This window comes from Orbicella franksi, chromosome 11 (assembly GCF_964199315.1).
Source record: "Orbicella franksi chromosome 11, jaOrbFran1.1, whole genome shotgun sequence".
Classification (NCBI taxonomy): Eukaryota; Metazoa; Cnidaria; class Anthozoa; order Scleractinia; family Merulinidae; genus Orbicella; species Orbicella franksi.
Window position 1 is genome coordinate 18,086,295 of NC_138155.1, and position 27,213 is coordinate 18,113,507.

General features: G+C 37.9%; 3 protein-coding genes across 5 annotated transcripts in view; 1 reads left to right on the top strand and 2 right to left on the bottom strand.

Moving 5' to 3' along the window:
* Positions 1 to 27,213, top strand: part of LOC145503127 (uncharacterized) — a 382,969-nt gene that overhangs the window by 180,135 nt on the left and 175,621 nt on the right. The window lies entirely within an intron of this gene.
* The window catches only part of LOC145503337 (furin-like), a 117,203-nt gene that overhangs the window by 37,852 nt on the left and 52,138 nt on the right, over positions 1 to 27,213 (bottom strand). Inside the window, exons 3-4 of the mRNA XM_081482811.1 lie at positions 17,535 to 17,756; positions 16,615 to 16,715 (exon numbers count right to left, since the gene is read on the bottom strand). Coding sequence (XP_081338937.1) covers positions 16,615 to 16,715; positions 17,535 to 17,756 — 323 coding nt within the window. The remainder of the gene's footprint in view (positions 1 to 16,614; positions 16,716 to 17,534; positions 17,757 to 27,213) is intronic.
* Positions 463 to 1,805, bottom strand: LOC145503005 (uncharacterized). Its single transcript, XM_081482428.1, has 2 exons — positions 988 to 1,805; positions 463 to 884 (listed from the first exon to the last, which is right to left on the bottom strand). Exons 1-2 carry the CDS (start codon positions 1,646 to 1,648, stop codon positions 472 to 474), a joined length of 1,074 nt encoding a protein of 357 aa, XP_081338554.1. The 5' UTR covers positions 1,649 to 1,805; the 3' UTR covers positions 463 to 471.

The window sequence follows — 27,213 nt, forward strand, 5'->3', positions numbered from 1 at the left end:
CGAATGGGAATGTTATTGCTGTGTGGTTCTGGGATATTTAACCGTATTTCCTGGGACGGGGTGAGGGAGGGGGTGGGGATGGGGGAACTTTAAATGTTTATAACATAATCTGTTTGTTAACATGCGATAATTTATGCTGAACAATGGAACTGTTATCCATTGACTTGGCATTTCGATGGCAACAAAGCTTTGGCCAAATTTTCACATTTTGTGTTTTTTCTTCCTCTTTACCACACATTTAAGCTGTTTTGAAGATAATGGCCCTTCCCCTTTTATAGAAATATATTTTTATTTAAGAGGGGGGGGGGGGGTGGGAAACTTTGAGTCCACCTCCAGCTGGCTCAAGAAAAACAAAAATGCCCAAGCTAATTGGGGCTAAAGTGCCATTATTTCCAGAAGAGGGTGGTCTGTTTTTTCGTGTCTCTGCAGTGTGTGATGTTCCCTCCCTACATTCTATATTTTATGCCCCAATTAGTGAAAGTATTGTTCCAAAGTGGGTGGCTCAATACCAAAATAATCACTGGTGGTATTACCGTAAAGGCATGTTATGGCATGACGAAGTAGTGTGCAGACAACATACATTTTACCCACACTGCTAAGTCCGATCTTCAAATTTTTCTTATAGTCAAGAAACTTAAACGAATTGATGACATCCCCGAAAAGCCATTCCACAGAAATCCTTAAAGCGCTCATAGCTTCGTTATAATCCTGCATGAGGGGTGCAAGTGGGACATGGCGAAACGGGGTTTGAAGATGCCCACGGAGAGGGTACGCCAAATCTCCATATATGCACATTGGTTGACCTGCTGGAGAAAAAGCATGCCGTTGGAGGTCACGTAGTAGTCCAGAATCTGCTAACATCCCTGCGTCGTGTTTACGCCCCTCTAAAACGAAGAAATCAAAAATCAAAGGTGAGAACAGAAGTTGCTTAGAAAGTTTACATAACTAAAAACAATAACAAGAACTTTCTTCACAAAAAAAACTCACCAACTGGTCCATATAAATTTCCAATGAGTCCATTTGGTAGAGACAACGATTGGAATTTCAGGGCATGGACCCTCTTATGACCATTGTAAACAATTCTCTGACGTTCATCAGGTCTTGAAATGGGTCTGACAGTCCCATCGACGAAACCGAAGCAATTGTCGAGGGGGGCTCCTTGTCCTGATATAGCATCCGCATAACGCTGTAAAGCCCCATGGTTCAGAAGATCTTGATTCCACTGGGTTATAAGGTGCCCATGAACGTCATAGACGTAGTCGATCACATCATTTGTGATCAGACTTACTACAGAAACTGGTCGGCCAAATCGCGGAATCATGTCGCTGAGCCGGCATGGGTAGGCAACTCTTTTGAGAAGCATACATAGCCCTTCTATGTCGTCACAAATACTTCTCTGTTCACATCTCAACACCGGTGGTAGTTGGAGTGCTGCAACCAGGCGAGGGAGGTCTTGCTTCTCGACACGAAACTCTGCTTTGCATTCGGCGGAGTTCATAGAATCCAGATCGAATCGCTCGTAGTTTCCATAAGGAAATTCGGGATTTTTTGTTTTGAACGTATCGTATAACAGCAAAAACTCTTCATCTGAGACAATGTTATCACCGTACATAAGTATAAGCAGGTCACGAAATTCTTTATAAGACATTTTCCTGTTGACTGCCACAGAAAGCTGCAGTAAAGGACTCGTCCACGTAACCGGTGTACTAAACTGTTTACGTTTCCCGCCGTGGACGACGGTCCCGTCCCAGGCCTCGATCGGTCATATACGTCGTCGTCCACGTTCTCGTCGTCATTGCTAAAGGTCCCTAATTTCTCTCTCTCCAAAAGTAAACCAGCAAGATTGACACGTATAAGAAAAATTAATCAAGCGATAAATTCTTTGTCACTTCGACTCGAAACTCGAACGACTTGTCTCGATGCTCGAACGACTCGACTCGAAACTCGAAGGACTCGACTCGAGACTCGATACTCGAAGTTTTTGAGTTTCGAGGATCGAGGATCGAGTCGAGTCGTTCGAGTTTCGAGTGACTGTCGACTTACATTTGACCGGTACTGTAGTTGGCTACTGTTTAAGTGTCGAGCCCTGCACACTGAATGTAAATTGAAAGACAAACATCCAGAACTGGGAAAATCAATCAGTGAAACTCCAAAAATGCTAACTGTGCTAAGGAAAAATAAGGAAACGGCCAAGCAATCTCTGGAGCAATTTATGTTACAGCTTCAGCAGTCGCGCAGGAATTTTTTCACCATAATGCGTCCTCGCATGAAACGTCTGAATCCAGTCAAATATCTCTATCGTCAAGAGCTTGATAAAGATCTGCTTTACCTTCATAAAGCGCTTGAAAACAAAGTACCACCGGAATCAGAGGATTGGTGCTTACCTTACCTGATTGACACCTGCAAAGGACAAGTAGGTTCTTTCAAGGAAAGCGCTGCGTTAATTCCCATTTCTTCACCTGCTATTCTCCCAAAAATTCATTTTATAATGGTTTCAGTGTAAACAACGGGGCAAATTCAAGTGTGTCAGTAAGATTCCACCCATATCAATTGTAATTCTTAGGCTTATAACACTCGGGTGTAACAGCCATATGTTGAAATATTTTGCATGTCATTATGTTGTTTTAACTTTCACTTGGAGCCGAGATACGTCGGCAAAGGACATTAACGTTGTGTTTTTACACTAGTACAGGCGAAAGTGTTGCAGGTCCTTTTTTTTTCAGTCACCCTACAAAGTACATGTTTCCTCGTCTCATATGGGTACCTTACCAAGCATGAAGGTTATAATAAAGTTGAAATTCGAGAGTTGTTCTTGTCGAATTCTTCTTAGAAAAATAAATTTTCAGATATGCATTGAACAATATCAAGTCGTTGGGTTGTAACATGCGAGTTTACAGACATTTACGGAGATTCTTTTGGTAAGAAGAACTGCGATCAGAGATAATAATTTTTTTTTTTCTTTTGCGCACAAAATGTGCTAATAATCGCATCCAAAGGGGACTTGAAATCTTCTCGGCTGAATCCCCTGATAACTAGCTTCCTATAGTATGTTACACCCCAGATATCAAATGCATAAATGCCTTCAGAGAAAAAGCAAAATTATATTTTGGAAGGAATACCGAAAATTGGGCTGTTTACTTTAAACGATGTGTCAATCATTCCATAGATGTTGAATTTGGTTGGTGGTCTTTCCAGTTTGCAATCTTGCGATCAAGGAACTTCTGCCGGCACATTAGTTTGAAGGTTCAGTCGTTACCCACATAAATCCAAACCCCTGTTCTACAAAAAAATATTACCAAGGATTATGCTATCAGAAACAAAAACATCATGATTGTTCATTTTTTATTGTCTTCATACACCTTATTCCAAAATGGCGGCCAATTTATTATTTTTTTGTTTGCATGTTTATTAGCCCTCTTTGCCTCATTTTCACTGCAAAATTCTTTTGTATTTTGTACATGTTGACGAGGCAAAGAGGGCTAATTACCATGTAAACAAAAGAATAATAAACTGCTGCCATGTTGGAATAAGGTGTATGTGATATGTCGTTACATGGAAAGCTGGTCGTCGTCACGTCGCATTGGCTTCTAAAATTTTTCTTCCTAAAGTCGAACGATGTACTGGATGCGGTCCTCAGCACTGATCTTGGGGAACAGCGGTGTTTTAAATTCCTAATAAGACAGCTTGTATCCTTAAACAAAACGAAAATAATTTGTTCCGTGACCGGTAAGAAACCGTTCGTTGCCTGTAGTTTCTGTGGTGCGAAGATCTCGCCTGTGATTGGTTACAACACAATAAACATTCCAGACATATTTTAGGTGTTCACGCCAATATAATCACCGCTGTAAAATAGAGTACCTGAGAGCTACATAATATTAGCTACTGAACACTGAGTTTTACAAAATTGTAAATGTGGCACATACAATCAAGTGGCAATATTACCTGTTAATACATAAAAAGCTGGCTCAAAAGCCTAGAATTATAAGAAAAAGTATGAAATACCGTAAATGATCTAATAAACGCCCTCTCTCTAATGAACGCCTCCTATCTTATTAACGCCCCCCTAAGCTGACAAGTTTGTATTAAACGCCCCTCTCTAACAAACGCCCCCTGTCTAATAAACGCCCCCCTTCCCTGAAAACCACACACATGGGTGTTGACCGCCTGGACACAGCTCCCCACTGAGGTAATTACATAATCATTTAAGTCCTGCGCATTAAATCTAGCCGTTGATGGCTCTCAAGATTCAGAGAACCATTGTTTCAAGAAAGGCCAACCCTGCGAAGCAGGAGCAGAGCAGTTGAAGGCACAACTTTCCGTGCTCGATGAGCCGACTCTTCCAGATCCATTTCAAGCAATAACTAACTCAGACATAGAAGAGGCCGGCGATGAAAATACCATGGTGGTCGACGAGGACTCGGATGTTGACATTGAGCTATAGGAACTACCAGTACCCTTTTCCGCCACTTTGTATGTACCATATACCGTTATCGATTTGTAGACGGTTTAAACTTATCAGCGGACGGACTTGATAGTCTGCTAAAGCTCTTTCATTTAGATTATTATAATACTGTATTTAGGTTACCATGTTACAGTTATTTAAATAAACGCCTCTTATCTTTTAAACGCCCCCGGCCTTTATTAGATCATTTACGGTAAAGAGACTACACCAAAGTACAACGACAAAGTACAACATTAACCTTCTATTATGCTTATAAAAATACATATTATATGATTTTTGTCCAGTATCAGCCAGAATAAGGACCAGCTGGAACATCTTGTTTCTGTTAAAAATTTATTTTATATGCTAAATTTGAAGGTTTCCCTAATCTTATGAAATACATATGAAAGCTTACTGACATTTTTTGAAGATAAAGCTTCAAATTCAAAGTTGGAATTTTCGCCCTGAAGGCTACTGTGTATTTGCTGTCAGATCTCACAGATTATGATGGTGATGGTGACAGTATCATCACTTATGTTTGTGAATTGATTTTCACTAAGCTTTTCAACCACGTAGTTCTGTTTGTGAATGCATACTTCAAGCTTTTCTGCTTCTATAACTCGAACAAATAAAACAGTGACAAATACATGTATGAGATTAAAATCAGATGATAAGTTTTGTTCAGTTTCACCACTGAAGGCTACATGTAAATTAAACATACAATGCAACAGAAACACGATTTCCGATCAAGTTCTATGACAAGCTTTAAGTTCTAATGTGTGAATTCCACAGAAGAACTTGACTTTTTAAAAGAACTTTACACAATTTAGACACCTGTCACAGGCTGGAAAGTGTTTAGAAATCATTTGTAGAAGCATATAGTTATCCCAAGGAATTTTTCTCCTACGGAGGTGGAAAATAATCGACCTTTTTATGTGAGAAGAATGAAGTATACAGTAGTCATGATGAAGACGTGAAACTTCAGTCTGGGGATAAGAGTTGTGGCCTTATCATGTCCACAATGCCGGTAGTTATAATTGTAAAATCATTTTTTTTAATAGGAATCAGTAATTAGACAATTTTTTCAAGAGTACGATGTAATTCCTAGAACACTGTGTCTAGATACCCAGCAGCCGGGAAGTGTTTTCAAAAGACTAGATTAACCCGCCAATTTGAAATCTTATCATTACAGAATTTTCACGCAATAACTCATTTCATTCCTCTTAGAATAGTAGGGCTTTGCTTAGAGATGTCAAGCAATTTCAGCTATTATTTTGGCTCTGTAGTCGAGGAAATTTTCGAGCTTGGGCATACTACGTGTACAAAATCTTGCTGTTTCACCTTTTATTTAGGACTATTGCAAAACTGTTATCAGTTAAAGATAAGCTACAAGAAGGAAAGTAATAGGTTGAGGTCATCCTTCTCACTTTTTGAGTGTCCTTTAATCACATTTTTTACTTGGAAATAATTACAAACGTATATTAAATGGTGTCTTCATCTTATTAAACTTCACGATTCCTTTTTCAAACAGAGAGATAATTATTATGAGTGCCGTCAGTATATTTCTTAATGAGATACTCCTTTGAGGTTTTTGTGCTATGTATGTTAAATTTTGATTTAGCTGTAGGAGACTTTTCATGTGTTGTGAAATCTACTAGTGTATATTTTCTGACCCATTGAATTTTATTTGGGTTCATATTTCTGACTTTTTGTGGCCATGAACACATTTTCATGACCCATTAAAATCAAGTCTGGTCAGTTTCTAACTTCTATGACATTTTCATGGGCCTGAAATCTAGTAGTATATGTTTCATGACCCATTAAATTTAACTTTGATTTGTATTCATGAATTTTCATTGCCATGAAAACAGATTTTAATGACCCATTAATTTCAGTTCTGGATCAGTGATGACTTTTCATGGCCATGAGAATGTTTTTCATGAGTGATGAAAGAATTTTCACGAAAGATCAATGGGTTTCAATTAGGCCAAGAAAATAGGAAATTGCAATATTCGTGGCCCTGAAAAAAGATTTATGGGTCTTTCATGAGTATTTCATGGGATTTTTATGAAACTAAAGTTGGTAGTGTACATGTATCCCATATAACCTAAAATCAAAGAGGCGAAGGAACATGGCGGGATGGTGAGCGTTTCGAGCACCTCTCCTGCTTAATTTTGTTGGTTTAATCTCTGTTAAATGAGATTTACTTGCGACTGAAAGTTTAGATATAATGCCTTTGAATGACAAGAAAAAGGAAAAACAAGAGAACAATAGGCCAAAGAAGATCAAGCAGCGACTTTTCCTTACCAGAATATAAATCTGCAAGAGCGGAAGGCGGCGAAGATGCACCTTTGCTGGAAGAACTCAGAAACGATATTGACGACAACGACGCTTCTTTGAGTAATAAAGTCAGTAAAGTAAACAGCGATTTGACTGGTGTCCCTTCTATGCCGAACCATGGATTGGTAAAAAAAAAAAAAAAAAAACTCGACAGAACACTACATAAAGCAGTGGTGACCACTTCTCCTCCTCCTATGCCTTCATCCGAAGAAACGCAGCCAAGTTTAAAGGAGATTCATCAACTATTAATATCTATCCAAGAAACTGTGTCAAAACTTCTTATGGAAAACCAAAACATGACAGAAGAAATATCAGATTTAATAGTGTCCCTGGAATTAAGCGATCAAGAATTGGCTACAGTCAAGAAGACCGTCGCTACAGATAAAAAGACCATTGTGGCACTGAAAAGAGACCTCACAAAATTGAGGGAAACTATTCACTGACAAGAGGACGAGATTGAAGACCTGAAAATTGATCCAGACGAACTAGAACAGTACTCCAGAAAATATTCCATTGCAATACGTGGAATAACCAAAGATAAGCATGTTAATTACACAACAGAAGAAATTGTTATCACGGTTGCTCAGGCCATTGGTGTTGAACTAAACAATGCCAACATCGAAATCAGTCATTGCTTAAACAGAGGAAATTATGGAAAACCCATCATGCAAAATTCGCGAGTCATAAAGACAAAGCCAAAATGTGTAAGGCTAGAACCAAACTGAGAAATGTCAGTGAAGATGTATTCCCGGGAACTACGACTGAGCCATCCGCAAACCGGATTTACATAAATGAAATCTCACTAGCTATAGACAAAGAATGATGAAGGATACATCAAAGAAGAGGAGAGATGGGCTCATCTTCAAGGTTTGAACTTTAGATGGTAAAATGTTCATTGAGAAATCGCCCGCTGGCAAAGCTTTCAGAGTGCGTTCCTTTGACGATATCACGCAACTTTAAGCCCTACAAACCAGAACTTACATGTACAAGAACTTATAATATACTTATAATCCGATTAAGTTTATAATTTATAAGTAGGAGGGGTGACAGCAACTGATTTTTTCACTCTCTGCATAAGAAGTCAGGACTCATATTGCCAACATTTGTGCCTGTACCTATATGTGTGACTGTTTGTTATATGTTTACGTACGCATGTAAAAACAAATGTATGCTTTCTTCCCTACTATAGAAATGGCTTATTCAAATGTTTTCAATTCTGTTAAAAATAGGGCGATATCATTAAATGTTCATGCATGGTCGAAAACTCAACTCAAGAGGAGAATTATTTTCGCTTACCTAAAAACCAAACCTGTAATTTTTATTTGCTTCAAGAAATGTGATCGGAAAAAAAGGTGAATTAATTTGGAAGAATGAATGGGGAGGCAACATCTTTTTCTCCCATGGGTCAAGCCATCAAAAAGGTGTTTGTATTCTCGTGAATCCAAACAATAATAACTTATCAATCCAAAATTCTTACAGTGATGAACATGGCAGAATCATTATTTTTAATACTAGTATAAGTAATCAAAGATTAGAACAGTGCGTTCAAACGCTACTTTCCATGTTTGCATGTTTCTACTTTGATGGCATTCGAATGGCTCGATGGAAAACTACGTTTGCTACAATTACAGATAACGATCTGCATGGGGAACTAGCGATAAATAGATTATAGCCTGTGTTAAAAGTGTTTTCAATTTATTAAGAATTAACTTGTACAGACAAAATATTTTTGAACTGTTGGCAACACTTAATTTCAGATCACCAACACTTGTAACAAATGTTTCTTGAGAACATAACATTTTGACCAGCTACCCTGCAAGACAGTGCATTACAAAATGGGGTCTATTTGCTTACATTGCTTGAATTTTATCTTGGTTTTACTAATGAAAATGGCGAATTAACCATTCTGACCACAAAACACAACCTTTTGGTGATTATGGCCATAATGATATTTGCCGACCTATTTTCTGGCCACAGACTGAGGGCCATCATGGCCATTTGCCAAGCTACACGGAAGATTCGTTTTTTTACCACAACTCATGGCCATTTGCTATCACTAAGCTAGACAACATTCTTTCCTGATGAGGCAAGCTTTAGTTACTTGTTGTCGAAGGTGAGCGGGTAGAAATCACAGTGCCAAGCTACAACTTTGCACAAATCATACGCACTCTCTTCAAATCTACGGTGAATATGTGACTGAGTGACACCAAGTGGGTTCTATTTGTTAACATTGCTCAAATTATATCATGTTTTCACCAGTGAAAAAGGTGAATTAACCATTCTGACCACAAAACATGACCTTTTGGAGAGTTACACTTTTCTTTTATATGTACAGCACAACTTTCTTGTTGTGGATGTTTGTTCTGAAATGCTAAGTGATTCTAAATAATGTTTCGGTTTTGTGGTGGACGAATTCTCTTAGCTTCGGCATACTATATATTAAATCTCAGCGCACAGGCATGGTTGTTCAAAAAGAACAAAGACTTGGCTTTTGTGACAGTTCCCTTTTCCTTTATGGTACGATGACATTTACGACGTCACTTCTACATCTTGCACGTGCTCAGAAGTGAAAAACAAGCTTGCAGTCACACGATCTTAAAATATCGGGAAAAACGACAAGTAAATACAAGGGTGAAGGATAATTCTTACATTTAAAAAGGCTCCTGATGACTTGTGTGATCTTAGCTTGATAGAAGTCACATAATGAGAAAAATTCAGAGATTTCTCTTTACGCGTTAATAGGTAATGACAACATATTCAGAGAGTTGTAACCAAACAATTACTGTAAAGCCAGCAAATTCTTGGGATCAACATCTTGAAAATCCTGTTTCAATACATCACTTATACTGGAAAAGAAACACCTTTTAGTTCAGAAATAGATAAAACAAGCTTGAGCAAACAAAGACGCTCTTTCTACGAGAGAAAAGAGATCAAAACGCTAGTAATTTTCCAAACACCACTTGCATACATGTCGCCTGAATCAATTAAAGCACATAGATGCTCTTGAATATTGTTTTATATTATTTAGGAACAGTTTATTGCGAACGTTATCCCATGTTTTCTACCAGCCGTACAGTTCTCATTCGGCTTGCATGGCTTTGCAATGATTATCTATTGATTATCTATGAATTTTTGATTACCGGGTGTCTAGTTTTTTGAACAACAGACTGACGTGTTGGCTAGTTTTTCTAAAACATTTCCCAGTGGCCGGGTTTCTAGACACAATGTTATTAATACTTGTTTTGCTTGAATTTTTCAGAACTAGCTACTCACTAAGTGCACTCATTGGTTCAATTTGAGTTCCTTTGACTCTGTCAACACGTTGGTTGCAATTGACAAAGAAAGAGCACTTTCACTTAAATAAACAACGCACACTTGAGTCGATTCCAGAAAACAACTCGGGTCTTGATGAGCCTATCAATTATGCGATTCAAACATAAGAAATTCAAGTTTCATACACCTTAAATAACCAAACTTTCAGGCAAATAACTCAAATAAATGATTTCTCCCATGCCAGAAAGACTTAACACTGAAAAACAACCTGGAATAAATTCAATAATTATCTTGTTCAAGGTTTCGAAGCCTTGTGGTGTCCAAAAGAAAAATAGGGTTCTGATTGGCTCATCCCAAATATCAACAACATCCGCCTACATCCCAATATGGCCAAAAAATCTCGCACCACCGCAAATGTTCACTAACACAAAATTGAGCTGAGAAAATCTGAGAATTTTTCTGGGTAACCTGTTGCATAAACCTTCACACTATGTATAGTGTTATATAGCTGCCACCTCATCAGACTCGCGTTTTCACTTTTCTGACTCATTGGCAATAAGTGTCAGTAATTGTATTATAGTACATGTATAATCATGTTGGGTGTTATAAGTATAAGTAGTATATTAACTTGACCCGTATATTGTAATTAATAAAGCATCCTATGTATCGTATGTGGCGTATGTAGTTATAAGTATTCGTCATGTAAGTAACAGTTTGTGTTGTAACTAAATAAAAAAAAAAAAAACCTAAAATCCTGCTCCGAGTGCATCATCAATGGCTTGAGGAGAGCTAAGAGGAACGAGGGCTTTCTTACCCTAAGATATTTTTAGCTTTATATACATGTACACACGATAGTGCTGAATTGTCCTACGGAGAGCACGGTTCTTAAAATTAGGAAACTTTTGCTTTCTCTTGTCTCCTTCTGGTGAGGTGAAAAATATCAGCTAGAAGTTAAGAGCTGGCTTTTGAGCTTCTGCAGAGCTGTTCTTTATTGTTTTCCGTGTTGAATATTTCCCCATGAAACCCCTGATATTCATTTTAATAAGGTACCATTTTCGGCCAGTATCGAATACTGCAGTGTTAAATTTCGTCTTGAATTTAGGAATATTCTCCGGCAAGGCTGCAATATGCGATTCATCTTTCAAGAGACTGGTGCTAAATGTCTAAAAAGCTTGATCCTTCTTTTGAGCTGAAACCTCTGATTGGAGGTGAAGAGATAATTATGGCTGAATGAGGTGCAAGTATAATATTACAATTCTTTGTCAGACTGCAGAGATCCTTTGAGATACAGGAGCTTCATTAACATTCTCAGCAGGAGGGCAACTGGTTTTAACAGGCAGGCAAAGGTTTTAAGACTGAGCTTCTTCATAAGAAAAACTTTCCTCTAGATGGTCAAACCAGGCGGGCAAGATCATCCTCACAGCCGCTCAATTTGCCCGGTGCCCAGTTCTTAATGAAACCCCTGGAGATAAAGGAGTAGTCTAAGCAGCCTTGTCTTTCTAGTGATTTGTTGAGTTATTTTTTTGTAAAAAAAAATACCTCTTAGTCGGCGCGTCGGGTATGTTATGGACGGGTCAATGGGTGAGTGAGTGAGTGAGTGAGTGAGTGAGTGAGTGAGTGAGTGAGTGAGTGAGTGAGAGATGTATGTATGTCACACCAATCAGATTGGATCTACTATAAACAGCCAATCAAATTTCTTGTTGTAAAGGTAAATGGTATGTGACAAGATTTGATCCCGATAGAGTTCAGGACGGCCATATTTATTCTTCTATGAAAGAGGAGGAAGTATTCATATATTGGGTTTACTTCGACATTTTCTGTGATTTAGGCTGAGGATTTTAGTTAAATGAACGAGATGAGCCTTGAGGTTTGAAACAGTTCGTGAGTTAGTAGTATGCAAATGCAACGAGATATTTTTATTTTTAGTTACAAAGGTAACTTGATAATTTTGTTTTTCACAAGGAGTAAATTCAATTAGAGGTCACGAATCGTCGCGTCTAGTTCTTAGGACATGTTTTAGAGGGGACGAGACTTTAGATTTGAAACAGTTCTAACGTTCACAATAGTAAGTGCGGGTAACAATTGTTTTGTTCTTGTTGCATGCAAATATAACGAGACATTTTTGTTTTTTAGTTACAAAGTGTAATTTGACACTCTTGTTTTTCATAAGGGAGTAAATTCAATTAGAGCGGACGAATCGTCACCATTCCTTCCCACGAGATGTTTGCTATCTTTAGTAACAAATGGTAACTTAACACTTTTGTTTTTTATATGGGAGTAAATTTAATTAGAGCTGACAAGTTATCGGCTATTGTTTCCAGGATATTAAACAAAAAAGAAGGTTTCATTTCTGGACGGTTTTTCAGCGTCTCTGCAGTAGCAGTTTAATAGTTTTATTTGATGACATTCATTGCAGTCCGATATTTTTAAAGGTAAAAAGTATGAGAACTGTTCAAATGTTCTTTGAAGACTGCGTGGCACCAAGTTAAAGTGCACTTAATTAAATCAGACTTTCAACGTGTCAGAGGGTTTTTTTCTCTTTCTTTCTATTTTCGGTGAAGTTGTGTTGTGTTGTGTTGTGTTGTGTAAAAAGGTAAACTTACGACTTGTATAAAATGCGAAAAAGTCTCTAAATTAACTTGAGTATTTTTGAGCAAACATTTCTCTTGGGGGTTGGAAGGGTTATGTGATCGGTGAGCGAGGGAGTTATGCATGTGCGCGTGTCACACCAATCACAGTGCGGGTTGTATCAAAGAGCGAATCAAATTGCTTGTTGGAAAATAAGATGGTATCTACATTAATCTGGAGACGTGTCAGATTACTGTAGTTTGTTCAGTCAAACATTTTATGGCTTACTATTTAGCTATCTTACCATGACCGATGTAACATCGCAACCAGAAAAACTTGTCAAATTAACCAAATCATTACTGTACCATGAATGCCTCTATCTCCAAAACTTCACAGAAAAAAATAACTCTTGCACGCCTTGCGTGCTTATGTTTTCTCCAAGTGAAACATTCCAGGAGAGTTAAAGTTTTTAAGTTTGCCGATTGTCACACCGATTGTGAGAATCACAGAGTGTTTTAATTCCTTTCATGACAAAGGTTTGTCTTGTGACAGGGTAGTGCCAACTATTTTGACCTTTGCAGAGAGTGCACAATTGAAATCACTTCAGATTATCAAGTTCTCCTGAGCAAAGTCTTGTAACAGGAGGTTTAGTTCAGAAAAAAATTCTATTCATAAAATAACAGTTTTAGAAAAATGAACCTACTGTTTTTATCATGCATGTGTATGACTGATTTAACTCAAAACCATGAAGCTACCAACATACAGTTTCTTGTCACTCTAAATGTATACTTCAAAAGAGAGAACATTTATTGGATGAGTCGACCTAATGTCCCAATTTTTTCAATCACTTGTGTAGCCCTCTTAAGAGTCCCTGTCTATAAAAATGGAAAATAACTCGGCAAGGGTCGAAAATTCGATTTCGCTCATATTTTCATGGTAGATAGGCTAAGGCATGACAAAAACTACTGGATAGTTTTTTTTGGCAAAACATCCTTTCATTTCAAAGAAATATGCAAATTACCAAATTCCGTTAAAATCGTCATTTGACGCACCATTTTATTAAACAAGTTTGAGAGCCTCGCATGCAAAACCACATCATTCTTCCGTCTTTAAAATGCTCAAATATTTTTGTGCAATGTTTAAATGTGTACTGGGTTGATTTTAGGGAATATAGCGTTGTCTTTTTGGGTGCAAAATAATTAAATTTCAAAGACATGTATTTCATTCACTTAAAAGTACTTCGTGAATATAATTAATTTTCACCATGTGCGAAAACTTCAAATGGATTAAGCTTCCGGTGGTTGAATCGCAGAAGGGTGGTCTACAGATTTCTGTAAAAATTTCTTTGGGCAAATGATTGTGAGCGACGCGAGAGCTTTTCAAAGTACGTCAAAAATGCAGATATTTGACCATCCGTCGTCAAATTTCAATTTACGGGTTAGACGTATATTTTAGCATGCGCCACATGACTTGACCTAAAATAAGTTAAAATAGACACAGAGCTGATAATTTCGAAATGTTCTAACCTCATTTGCTGTAAAAGGCAAGTCCAAAGCCGATTTGACGTGTTTCTCTCACCATTCGTCGCAAATAAAGCAGAAATTTGCTTTTGTTTACATAACGTCCGATGTACACCGAAAACTGTCAACTTATTTACTGGTCGAATACCATAAATCTGTGACCCTCTTTCGACACATATGATCACCACTGCATCTAAGTCAAAAACGGCTAAGTCATTTGTAGATAGTTGCTTGCTTTGCACTACACCAAAATATTACTTTTGATCATCATGGTTTGAATACTTGCTTGGAGCGGCTCCTTGCTCATCACGCAATGCTGTCATCCCATTTTAGGGGGTAGGGGTAGGACAATTTCTATCCTAATACTAATCCTAAGGCTCCGCAAGGCTTGGAACCACTGGGAGCACACAATCGTGTTGAGTAGGAAGAGATAAAATTAAGAAATGAAAAGAATGAATAGTTTACCATTGCCCCTGTTGTTATCTTTTCCTCGACCACCGCTACCTACATGCCCTGCGTAATACTGTAACGTTGAACTCATACCTATTGTAGGTCTTTTCGCGCTGTGCAATTATTTTTGGTCTACATGTAATGCAGTGGGCTACCCTCGGGGAAATGGGTGGTGACCGCTTAATGGGGCTAGCCGCCTAAATAGAGGTTGGCGTACTTTGAATATTTAATTTTTTACTATCGGGTCATAAATTTCTTGGTGAACATGGAGTCAATTCAAGACAATCATAATAGACGTGTGTTTGAATTATCACTCGTCATGCACCTTCAATTTCAGACTCTTATCTGCCATCGAGCTTTCCAAAACAAAGTTTTTAAATTTTAGGTGGCCGCTTAATAGGGGTAAAGACAATAATGAAACCCTTATCGGAACGACCAAATGGTGGCCGCGGAGGTAACCGGTCAATAGGTCTTTTATTTACAATATTTTACTGACAATAATTTTGGACTGTATTGACAACAGTCCTCTATTTTCGGTTACAAACATACCAATGCCTCGCCACTAAGCAAGCAAAAACACGCCAAATAAAATGGCATGGCCAGGGTTTGTTTACTCACGTAATTACTAATTAAATTTAGTCTGTTTTTCTCACGAATTACACGTTGTGATTTCCTATTTTTATTTCAGCTAGTTCTTGCTTCATTGATCTATAATTTGTTTATGGCGACTTTTTTAAAATTCTAGTGAGTACAGGCACTAGCTTTATCAGCTGTTGTCTGAAACATCAGAACGTATAACAAACGTGATTTGGACCGAGGCCACGTACACTATAGACTACGATTATTTAAATATACCCATGTTATTAAATATATGAACAAACAGATGAACAATGATTAAATTGTTTCACTTATCCTGAGAGTGCTCTATACAAAATAGATCAAAATGTGTAGCATGCCGTGACAGCATTGCGTGGCGAACAAATAACGGCTGTAAGATTGTGCTGCGCCGACACGCTTATCAGCAATGGTCAGCAATCGATCAAACGTAATATTTTGGCGCAGTGCAAAGCAAGCAGCTATCTACAAATGACTCAGCCGTTTTTGACTTAGATGCAGTGATGTTCATATGCGCAGAAAGATGGTCACAGATTCATGGTATTCGACCAATAATAGGTTGACAGTAGGCGAAGTACATCGGACGTTAACCTTGTGTAAACAAAAGCAAACTTCTGCTTTACGTACGACGAATGGTGAGAGATCGACTAGAAACACGTCAAATCGGCTTTGGACCTGCCTTTTACTACAAATAAGGTTAGAACATTATCGAAATCATCAGCTCTGTGCCTATTTCAACTTATTTTAGGTCAAGTCATGTGGCGCATGCTAAAATATACGTCTAACCCGTAAATTGAAATTTGACGACGCATGGTCAAATATCTACATTTTTGACGTACTTTGAGAAGCTCTCGCGTCGCTCACAATCATTTGCCCAAAGAAATTTTTACACGAATCTGTAGACCACCCTTCTGCGATTCAACCACCAGAAGCTTAATCCATTTGAAGGTTTCGCACATGGTGAAAATTAATTATATTCACGAAGTACTTTTAAGTGAATAAAATGCATGTCTTCGAAATTTAACTATTTTGCACCAAAAAGACAACGCTACATTCCCTAAAATCAACCCCCTGCACATTTAAACATTGCACAAAAATATTTGAGCATTTTAAAGACGGAAGAATGATGTGGTTTTGCATGCGAGACTCTCAAACTTGCTTAATAAGATGGTGCGTCAAATGACGATTTTAACGGAATTTGGTAATTTGCATATTTCTTTGAAATAAAAGGATATTTTGCCAAAAAAACTATCCAGTAGTTTTTGTCATGCCTTAGCCTATCTACCATAAGAATATGAGCGAAATCGAATTTTCGGCCTTTGCCGCGAAATTAAGAATTTGTCTGATTTTTACAGGCAAGCACTCTTAAGTTTTATCACAAGACAAAGCAAAAGCTGAAAACCTTACTTTGCTTCCACAGCCAATGCAATAAGTCCAGATGCCATAGCAGCTGCTGCAGAGCTAGCACTAAAATGATCCGTACATTCACCATTTGCGGTGGCTGTTATCTGGAGATGGAGATATAATTATATTGTTACCACTGGCATTTAGTTAACCTTTGGCATTTTTATTAGTACTGCGATGGTGAATTTGAGTAAGGTCTCATTACTGATTCCACTTCTATTGGTAACAGCAACATACACACAAGGGCACACAAGTGGCCATAAACGTTACATGTAAGTGCTGCGTCTTTTAAATTTTGCAATGATTATTACATTATGTTCCAGGAGGTATGGTCATAGCAGTGGTTATCATGTTGGACTATAGATCAAGTAATTTGAGTTCACGCACTGACTGCATTGATGATTGAATGGAGAATACATCATGCCTTTGGATTAGAGTGTGTTGCTGGGACACTGAAACCCTTACCCCTTTACTACAAGACCACAATCAACTTCTTTTTGCAACCCTATTCTAGATTAGGCACCAAAAACCCCTGTTCCCAGTCTGGCTATTCACCATGCAGAAATTTTATCACTATCGTAGTCCAACATACACTAACTAAACCAATATCTTACAAAGTCACTTCCAAGTTTCAGAATTTTTGCTTTTTTATAACCCTTGGTAAAGAACCCTGTTATAAACTAAATTTCTTATCCACTAGCCTTTTTCGCGCTAAATTATATCCTATTCCAGACCAAAACTGTCTGATTTCCATACCCTATCCCAAACTAAACCGCCTGGAAATCATACCCTTCACAGTGGCACATACCTATATAGCTTATTTATGGGAGTACCCCACAGACATAATGTCAATAGCCCAACAGTTAACATACACTTAAGATCCATTTGGACAAGTACATACATATAGGACTAAATATACTTACCACCTTTGCCCTGTCTATGATGGAAAATACCTCTTTGCTATATGTAACTGCTAAAATTCCAGGACAACGTTCTCCATACTGTGGTAGTGAACCATCTTTATTTACACCTGTTATGGCAATGGTGTAGATGCTATTCACAAGTCCATTGAAAGCACAGCTATCGTTTACATATCCATCATTTCCAGCAGCAAACACAAATATGGAGCCACGTCCTTGCCGACCCTGTAATGAAAGCAAAACCAGACTATTTTTGCAAAAGCCTGATCTGAACAATGAGAAATGAGGTGCTCAACAGAAATTAAAGGATATGAGCTAATACTATGCTAAGTGACTTCTTTAGTAATTTTTTTCAGTTAACTTTAATTTCACTCAAATTTGGCATGTGGCTCTAAAGTAAGTTCAGTAACATTTTATGTGTTACTGCATAATTTATGTCTGCAATTAGTTATAAAATTGTAAATGATTATCACTGTTCCAGGCAACCTCAAGGGTACTTTACACTCGCCTGCGATCAGAACTTCATCGTAAGGCCCTGGGAGACAGTAGAGAACTTCTTCTCCCAAGATACAAAACAAATATGGGGCAGTCAACCTTTGAGTATGCTGCTGCAAAGGAACGGAATGAGCTCCCCAAAGACCTGCATGCTTGTGAAATGCTAAGAATTCTAAAATTAAAACTTTTAACTTTGTAATAGAACTAGATAAGGCACAACACAAATGTAGTGTATAGGTTTTTGTATATATTTCGTAGTTCTTTATTTTATTCTTTACTTTAACTTGTATCAATAGTAAATTGTGTTTCATGTACTGATCACCGGTTCACACCAGCGTCTTTATATTGAATTTGCTGATCGGTTTTTTTCAGTATAAATAAAGCTTTCATCATCATCATCATCACCATCACCATCATCATCACCATCATCATCATCATCATCACTGCCATGAATTTTTCTTCACTGTTTTGCATTTGCACTCTGTGATTCACAGATCTCTAGGTAAATTTTGGTGGCTGTTTAGGCCATATTCCATCAGAAATAAGTTCTTTCTGAGCGCAAAATTACACAGAAGTCAAACCTATGACACTCTGCACCCCAGTCAGTTGCTGTTACAAATGGGATACAGTGAGACAAACAAGGTCATTTATGAGGTTCATATCTGGTAAGCGTCCTGCATACTTCTATGATCAGCAATGTCAAAAGAGTCTTAGGTGGAGGTAGAAAAAGAAAGATGGCACATTTTCAGCTCAGTCAGCAGTGATTAAAATGGAAAGATGTAAAAAGGCCACTTTTCTCTTACCTCAGTCAAAACCAGTCTGTGTGCAAAACCATTCACATGAAAATGGGTTTCATCTACTGCACATTCAGTTACACACACATCAAACTCAATTTCAGTACAAAAGTTTCACATAATGACTCATTTTACAACGAGGCAAAGTCAACCCAGAAATGGCCTGTTAGTCTAAGTCCCCCAACAGATGTTCTTGCACACCAAGAATACACTGTCAGTTCATATCTGACTGGGAAGGCAAACTCTAGGCTGCATTTTGAGTAGCGTCAAAAGAGTATAGAAATGAAGATTTCATTTCCTTTCACAAAGACACTTTTGGTGAACCATTCTCAGAAAAGTTGTTTGAGAGATCCAGCAACTTCAATTATTGCAAAAATTATCCAGGGAAGTGTGAAGATTTGTAAATCAACAGCTCTGCCTGTGACTGAGATCACACAGTTTTACCATGCGGGGATTTTAGGGCAAGAGGAACTCAGATTATTTACATGTAGATAGGCTGCAAAGTGAAGCTATGAGAATAATCTAAGGAACAAAATCACTTAACGTGCACACAGTTACAGAACTAGACGTTGCAACCGCTGGGGTCGCCAATGCAACCGATTTTTTTCACTGGCGACTAACTTTTCATGCTTTTCACTGAAATACTATTGCTGGCAACTAAATCTGAAACTTAGCTGGCCCCAAGGTTTTTTCCTGAAAGTCGAGCTCTGAGTTAACGAGAGAGAAACTCGCACTGTTAACTTTATTTGATAGGGGGTGTTATATGCGCTTACATCAGTCTACAGTGATAATCTCCAAGGTAAGGCTCTGAGAGACAGTAAAGAACTTCATCTCCTGATAACCAAATTCCACTGGAAAGGAATGGAACAACCTTCTCAGAGAACCCTGCACCTGTATTACCCTGAGAACTATAAAAACTAAAACTTTTTTAATTCTTACAGTAACTGTCTTAGATAAGCCACAACTTAGCCAAATGCAGTTTGCAGATTTTCTTATAAACGGGATTTGCAACAGCAAGTTACGAGTTGTAGTGGGTGATCAGATTATGCAAAAGATATGCAAATGAGGGGTCGGCCACTCATTTTTTATGTTTTAGTGTGCTTATTCTACTGACCAGCACATAAAGCCCATGAAATCACTATTAGTATTAGTCAATATTGCATGTGCTCTTTACATTTCCTAAAAAATGCATGACATAATTGCGAGTGTTCCACTAAAAATGGAAACTTTTCTTTTAACAGCTTGTAACAGTTCAAATAACTTAAAATTAATTGGGGGTGAAAACATCTGGACCATGGATTGTAAATATTCCCATACAAACTCTTATATTATCACCATTACTGCTATTATACGAGATGACCATCTCATAGCTGGAGCTTGGGCTGCCTGTGATTGCTACAATGTTTATGTATACTGATCGAGTCAAATAACCCAAGTTAATCTATTGGCCCTCATGCTGCCTCACCAAAAAAAGTTGCTGAATGTGGCGAAAATGACGAATTATTTGATGAAAGTGGCAAATCTGACAAAATTTCACCAAGTTTGTTGACAAAATAATATACAGTGTACGAGTGACTAGAGATCACCTGGCTAGAGGGCCCAGAAAGTTGACAATTTTGATGAAAACAACAATTTTGGTGCAGTGACCAATCTGACAAAATTTTGCCAGAGCAGTTGACAAAAATAATGACACAAATGAATAGATATGCCCCAAGGCTAGCACAGCCCCAGAAAGTTGAAGAATGTGGCAAAAACGACAGATTTGGAGAAAGTGACAAATCTGATGACATTTTGCCAACAACACTTGTTTAAAAGGAATCCACAAAGTTTACTGGCAAAAGTAACAACTTATGGCAAGTGTGACAAAATTTTGTCAAGCTTTTTCACAAAATTAGTCAAGTTACTAGACAATTTACATGCGAATAGAAAAGAGGTTGTGGAAAGGAACCATGAATTTGGCATAGTTGATGTGTTCGAATAATTGAAACTTTCAGTGGCACTGTAATGTTGGTAGTGTAGTAAATAAATTTTTTGAATTAGTGAAGTGTATTGTCTGTTGCTTTGACAATGCAGTGATTCATGTTACTGAAAATATTGATTTATTTTGTTATCTAATTTAACATTTGAAAACCTAGCAAAATTTGCTTTTTTCAAACTTACTGTTAGTGAACATGTTTGCAATTAAATTAAATAGATTTAAAGTTAAAAATGCCTACTCAGATATAAGCTTAAAGAAGATATACAGTTACTTACTTCGTGGGGTGGCCACAATCACGTTTAGATAAATTTAAGATTGGTGACATTTTTGTTGGAATTCCCTCATATTGCCAACCTGCTGGTCAGTGGAAGACATATTACAATGCAATAGACTATAGAACAAGTCAATGTATAATTTCTGAACTTGCTTTCCATTAATTGTTTTGTTCCTTGTTAATAAAGCACCTAAAATGTGGTTTGAAATTTCCCATCTCCAGTACACATTTTTTTTGCCTCAGTACTGGCAAGTCTCACATTCACTGACTGATTAATCCTTTAGCCTACAGGTGGAGTAAAAGTCAACAATGCTCCGCTGGTGGACTCTGTTTCGTGCCATCTTCTCAGCTGTGTTCCAGGTGGTGCTGTGCATCATCATCTCTCCCTCAATCGACCTTCTCCATGCCTTAACAGGTCTTCCCACCTTCCTTTTACCCTGCGCATTCCACTTCAAAACCTGCTTAGTCTTGTCAGTGGTTCGTCTTTGCAGTGTGTGGTCTATCCAAGACCACTTCCATCTTGCTATCCCAGTTGATATGATTGTACTCTTGTCCTGTCCTGCACCAAAGTTCTTTTTTGCCAATTTTTTTCTGGCCAATGTACATTTGTATCTCGAGGATCTTTCTAAGAAATTTGTTCACAAAGCTTTGCAGCTTGTTCAATAGAGCTTGTGTCACTGTCCAGGTCTTTGATCCAAAGAAGAGCGTAGCTTTCACATTTCCAATATTAATGAAGATGCCTAATTTGGTTTTGGTAGAAATCCATGAGGTACTCTAAACTGGTCTGAGCTTGTTGAGGGTGAGTCTAGCTTTGCCTAATCTGCTCTTCACATCCTCCTCAGCTCCGCTGGTCACTGTGATGGCACTACCCAGATACATGTATGTAAACCTTTCTACATCTTCCAGATCGTTGCCATTCAACTTGCTTTCATCCTGCTCCTGCTGCTTGTTACTATAGTTTGCATGCCTTTAGTTTTCTCTTTTCTTACCCTGAGGCCAGTGTTCTCTGTGATCAGTGCCAGGTTGTTGGTCTTGGCTTGCACATGTTGCAGTTTCTAAAGAAAGGAGGTATATTATCATCTGCATAATCCGGCTCATGTAACTAAGCTGTTAGTGTCCACTGTATGCCTGTCTAAACGTTATCTTCAACATGCACCTCTCTCCTGATCCAGACGACAACCATAATAAAGATCATTGGCGATTGCAAGTAGCCTTGCCAGACTGCGGTGCTCGTTTTGAAAGCTTTAGACAGTTGCCTCTGTGAATGACTTGACAAGATGAAGGTTTGTAAAGGTTGTGGATCAACTTAATGAACTTTCATGGATTCCATAGGGTAATGCATAAGCTTCTAGATGACATTCCTGTCAACACTGTCAAAGGCCTTTTGAAAATCAAGAAAGTTCATGAATTAAGTTTGTGTATAATGATTATCCTTAGGCTGGCAATATGGTCAGTGCGGGATTTGTCTTTCCTAAAGTCCGCTTAGTCACATCATAGTTGTTTATCAAGGCATGTCAAGGGCATCGCTCAGTCTTTCAAGGATAATGCCGCAGAATACCTTGCTGGGGATAGAGGGAAGCATAATTCCATGCCAATTGTTTCAGAGTCCAAGGTTCCCCTTTTTAGGCAGCTTCACCTGTTGGAACTTTTATGCTTCCAGAACTTAACGAAAAGTAGATGCAACATTTCTGCAGTGGTGGTAGGACTGAGTTTGAGTGCTGATGCTCAGGCTCTGTGGAGAGTCCTGCCTTCCTTGTTCTTGACTGGTTGTGTGGCTTACATGAAGTATAAACCACTCAATGTCATGATTCAAGTGATTTATTCTGGGCAGGATTTGTCACGGTGAACAGAGCGCTTGTCACATGGTTTTTGATGAGCCTGAGTACGAGTTTGTCGAACACCTCGAAGCTTGAAGTCCACCATCTTTGCTTTTGTAAGTATGTTGTTTTTCGCCCATCCACTTTTGCTCTGCACACGTAGATGAAAGCTGGGAGAGGTATTTATGACTGTGGTCATTTATCCATTACAACAGCAAAGTCGGCAAGGTCAAAGAATTGATTAATAAGGCCGGGAAGACGATTGTGTTTAGCAGATGTGGAAATCAAGCTCGTGGCTTTTTAAGCGATGACATATTGTGTGACGTCATCGCTTTAAGCTGGTGCATGGGCATGCATTCCTTTGGATAGTGATTTCTCACTTATTTTGTCGCGCTTTTGTCACACACTTTTTATCCCCCTGTGGAAGCGAATTGTACTCTGGGAGTTGCTGTTTGTAGGTTCAGCGGAGTGCTTTTAATTCTAGCTTTTAAAAGAAGATTTAGGGGTGGATTTTGGTTTATACAGTATCGGATAAATTTGCGTTCATGGGCAAACTCATAATAAGAACATATCCTCCATACATACAAGTTTAGATAGACGAGTAAGTCACACATGCAATAGGTGGAGGCTTTGCGGCTTTCCTTTGCTGTTTGAAGGATCAGCGGAGTGCTTTTAATCGATATGACAAGTATACAGTTAAAACAACAAATTCATTTCTGGTGAGGTAATTAGTGTTGCCAAATGTTTTTAAACATAATAAGGTGTCGATTTCAGAGAGAGTAACTTTTCCTTTGCGGCTTTCCTTTGCTGTTTGTAGGATCAGCGGAGTGCTTTTAATTTCAGCTTTTAAACAAAGATTTGGGGGTTGATTTTGGTTTATACAGTGTCAGATAAATTTGCGCTCACTGGCAAACTCATGATAAGAACATATCGTCCATACATACAAATTTAGATAGACAAGCAAGTCGCACACACGATAGCTGAAGGGTCTATATAAAATTTATGGATTGGTAGCGCGGTTGTACTTTTGCCAGTCTTGAAGTGAATTGAATGAGCACTGCCTGAACTGAATGAGCACTGTGAGAGCACTGTATGAGCATTGTATGAGTACTGAAATATACTGTTTACAGTAGTGATAATGACGTCAGGGTACGATTTATTTGCAGTTTGCAGTTTTTTATGAAGTTTTGAAACTGTGCTGTTTTATATTTTTTGTAACGAAAGAGTGGTTGTAATTAAACAATCGATAATCGTTTTGTCAGGGCAAAGACAATACGAATGTTCATTGATGACAAGTATACGGTTAAAACAACAAATTAATTTTCGGTGAGGTATTAGCATTGCCAAATATCTTTAAAGATCATAAGGTGTCGATTTCAGAGAGAATCTTGTACTTTGCAGCTTTCCTTTGCTGTTCATAGGATTAGCAGAGTGCTTTTAATTTCAGCTTTTATACGAAGATTTGGGGGTGGATTTTGGTTTATACAGTGTCGGATAAATTTGCACTCACGGGCAAACTCATAATAACATATCTTTGATACATACAATTTCAGATGGACAAGCGGGTCGCACACGGTATATGACAAGTATATGGTTAAAACAACAAATTAATTTCCGGTGAGGTAATTAGTTTTGCCAAATATCTTTAGAGATCATAAGGTGTTGATTTCAGAGAAAGGAACTTTTCCTTTGCTGCTTTCCTTAAACGTCATCACTTCTGCATGCATTGAGTGCCGTTTATTTTCTTGGCCGGAGAATCATAGGGTTTTCCACACACTTTCTCTCTTAGTGGGGTCCAAGGTAAGCTTCAGTTCTTGTTACCTTTAGGCCTTGATGTTTCCGCAGTTTTATTTTGTACACACATTGAAATTCTGGTTGTAATTGGACATTCGAAACCTGTCATTTAATTTACATTTTAAAATACCTCAAGCAGGAAATTTGAATTGCCTTATCTTTTAATTTTTTTGTCGTTTACCACTTCATTTCTTTTGTATTCCATGCAGTTCGACCAGAGTGGAAATTTCTTCACGTATGGTATGCAAGTCAACCTACGTGTACGATAAAGTAAATATAAGCCATTCTGAAATATTTCAGTGATGGATGGACAAATTAAGTCCAAGAGACTATGAAGATCTACATTTTGCGAGAGAGATATATTGTCCAATCATGCCAAACATAAGCCATGTCAAACACACATGGTGGCTGGTAATGAAGAGTTTGTTTTTGCTTCTAGAAATGAGAGATTTAAACAAATTGAAATCAAAACTCATAATAATTATGAATAAGAGAAATTATGCGTGATACTTGTCAACATAAGTATGTTTTGTAATCACTGCAAAAATCTATTGGAAGAGATATATATCAGTTATGCAATCCTTTTGAATATTACTGCATTGCTAGTAAGATTAGCACAAACAATTACCAAGATATATAGAAACAAAATACCAGGATTTATTTCCAAGAAAGAAAATTGCTGTTATTTTACTTGCATCCACCTTGTACTGCTTAAAGCTGGGAGGCTACGCTCTTTAGTTGACTAAACTAAAAGGTGCACATTTTTTCAGGCTGGAGGTATTTTTAAACAGGGCAGGGATTAATTTATTACATTAATATATCCAGTCAGCCTACAAACCTCAGAACTCAATCCCACTTGGTTACGCAAACAAAATCATAACTGAATCTATCAGGCTGCAATGGGGCTATGGGAGATGATGCTGTGTTTTTTTAGTTCCTAAAATCCTCAATTTCAAAGGAAGATTACACGTACAAGCTTTGTTGTCAAAATGAGACTTCCAGAACAAAGATTGGCCAATAACCCTCACCTTGAAAATGAGCATTTCAGGAACTCCGCAATGGTCTATTGTATGGTAGTCATCTTGTTTTATTGACTCACAGGAACAATATGGAGAACTATGTAACCGTAATCACATATTCAGCTCTACTAATAGAAACTCGATAGACCCTATTCATAAATGGCTGCCAATTTAAAATTCTCTTGAATGCATTTAAATTAGCCCAACTAACCTTGTTTGAGAGTAAAATTCTATTGAATATTTATTATCAACTCAATCAAAGTGGCATAGCCACTCAACTTGGAAAATGGATTGTCTGTAAACAGTGACAATTTGGATGCCTGCCACTCACTTGAGGTTTTAATCCGTAGGTTAAGTCAAAGCCCACTGGCATTGTTAAGAAATAGTGCAAAACGCAACCGTAAGAGATTATACTTGAGGAAATGTAACACATTGAAAACATTCATGAAGTTATTGGTCTGAGAGACCGAGTTATCCTCATCTGAGAGACTGAGACAATTACAAAGAAAGTACTGCTTCTTCTCTGATCACCAAAGCAAATAATAATTCTCATTTTCATTATTCTCATTTTTTTTATTCTTTATTTTTCCTGCCAGTATCATTTTTTTCTTTCTTTGTTACCTTTTCTCATCCTAGAAATTTAAAAAGAAAATGTGTTCAGCATAGAGTCACTATACCACAAGGACAGCACCACGTCTCTTCCGCCCAACAAAGTTAAGCCCTGTTCAGTGGGGTTTGTACTTGGATGGGTGACCAAATATGAATACCCCGTGTTGTAATAGAGTGTGGTTTTAGGCAGCACCAGTGTTGACAGTGATTTTATAGGTGCATTCATCGGTGTTGTCCAAAAACGTTCAGATGAACAGGTAAGAATTCTGGCACAATATTGCACACATGAATGCAAGCGACTTAATAAACAGTATAACTTATTGTAATTTCCCTCACGAAAATGATCATGTCTTATTACTAGTTTATGACTACCTTTATGCTAGTTGCAGCCATCTCATTCCTAGTTGATTTATGAAAATCTATCTTTTCTCTATCCAAGAGGTTTTGTAGATAGCAGATAGCTATCTTTGGCATGGCTTGAAGCTATCTAATATCTATCAGATAGTTAGGAAATGGATAGACTAACTAAAAACTACAACGGGCGACATAAGTGTTAAGACACTTGGCAGTAAAATTTGATTTTTGAAACATCTTGGAAACATTCCCCTCCCCCCACCCACATCCCCCCCGAAACAATGTTGATTTTTCTATTTCTTAGACTGCACAGACCACAGTGCAAACACAACATTGAATTGGGGGCCCGGGGGTATCAGAGAATTAACGCTAGATGCAAATAGAGAAGAATAAGTGCTTCAATATTGAAAAGCGTCATTTTCAGTGTCTTGACTACTTTTGTCACCCATTGTCTGAAGTCTATTTGTGTAAACTGTGGCGATTTCCATTATATTTCCAAGCTCTAGCAAGGTTATAAATGCATGGTTCAGAACGATTTGTGACTCAAG

Excerpts from the sequence above, each read along its gene's own strand:
- LOC145503005 (XM_081482428.1), bottom strand. The coding sequence starts at position 1,648 with ATGTCTTATAAAGAATTTCGTGACCTGCTTATACTTATGTACGGTGAT. Across the intron at positions 885-987 it reads AAATTTATATGGACCAGTTG|AGGGGCGTAAACACGACGCA; the intron begins GTGAGTTTTTTT and ends TCTTCGTTTTAG.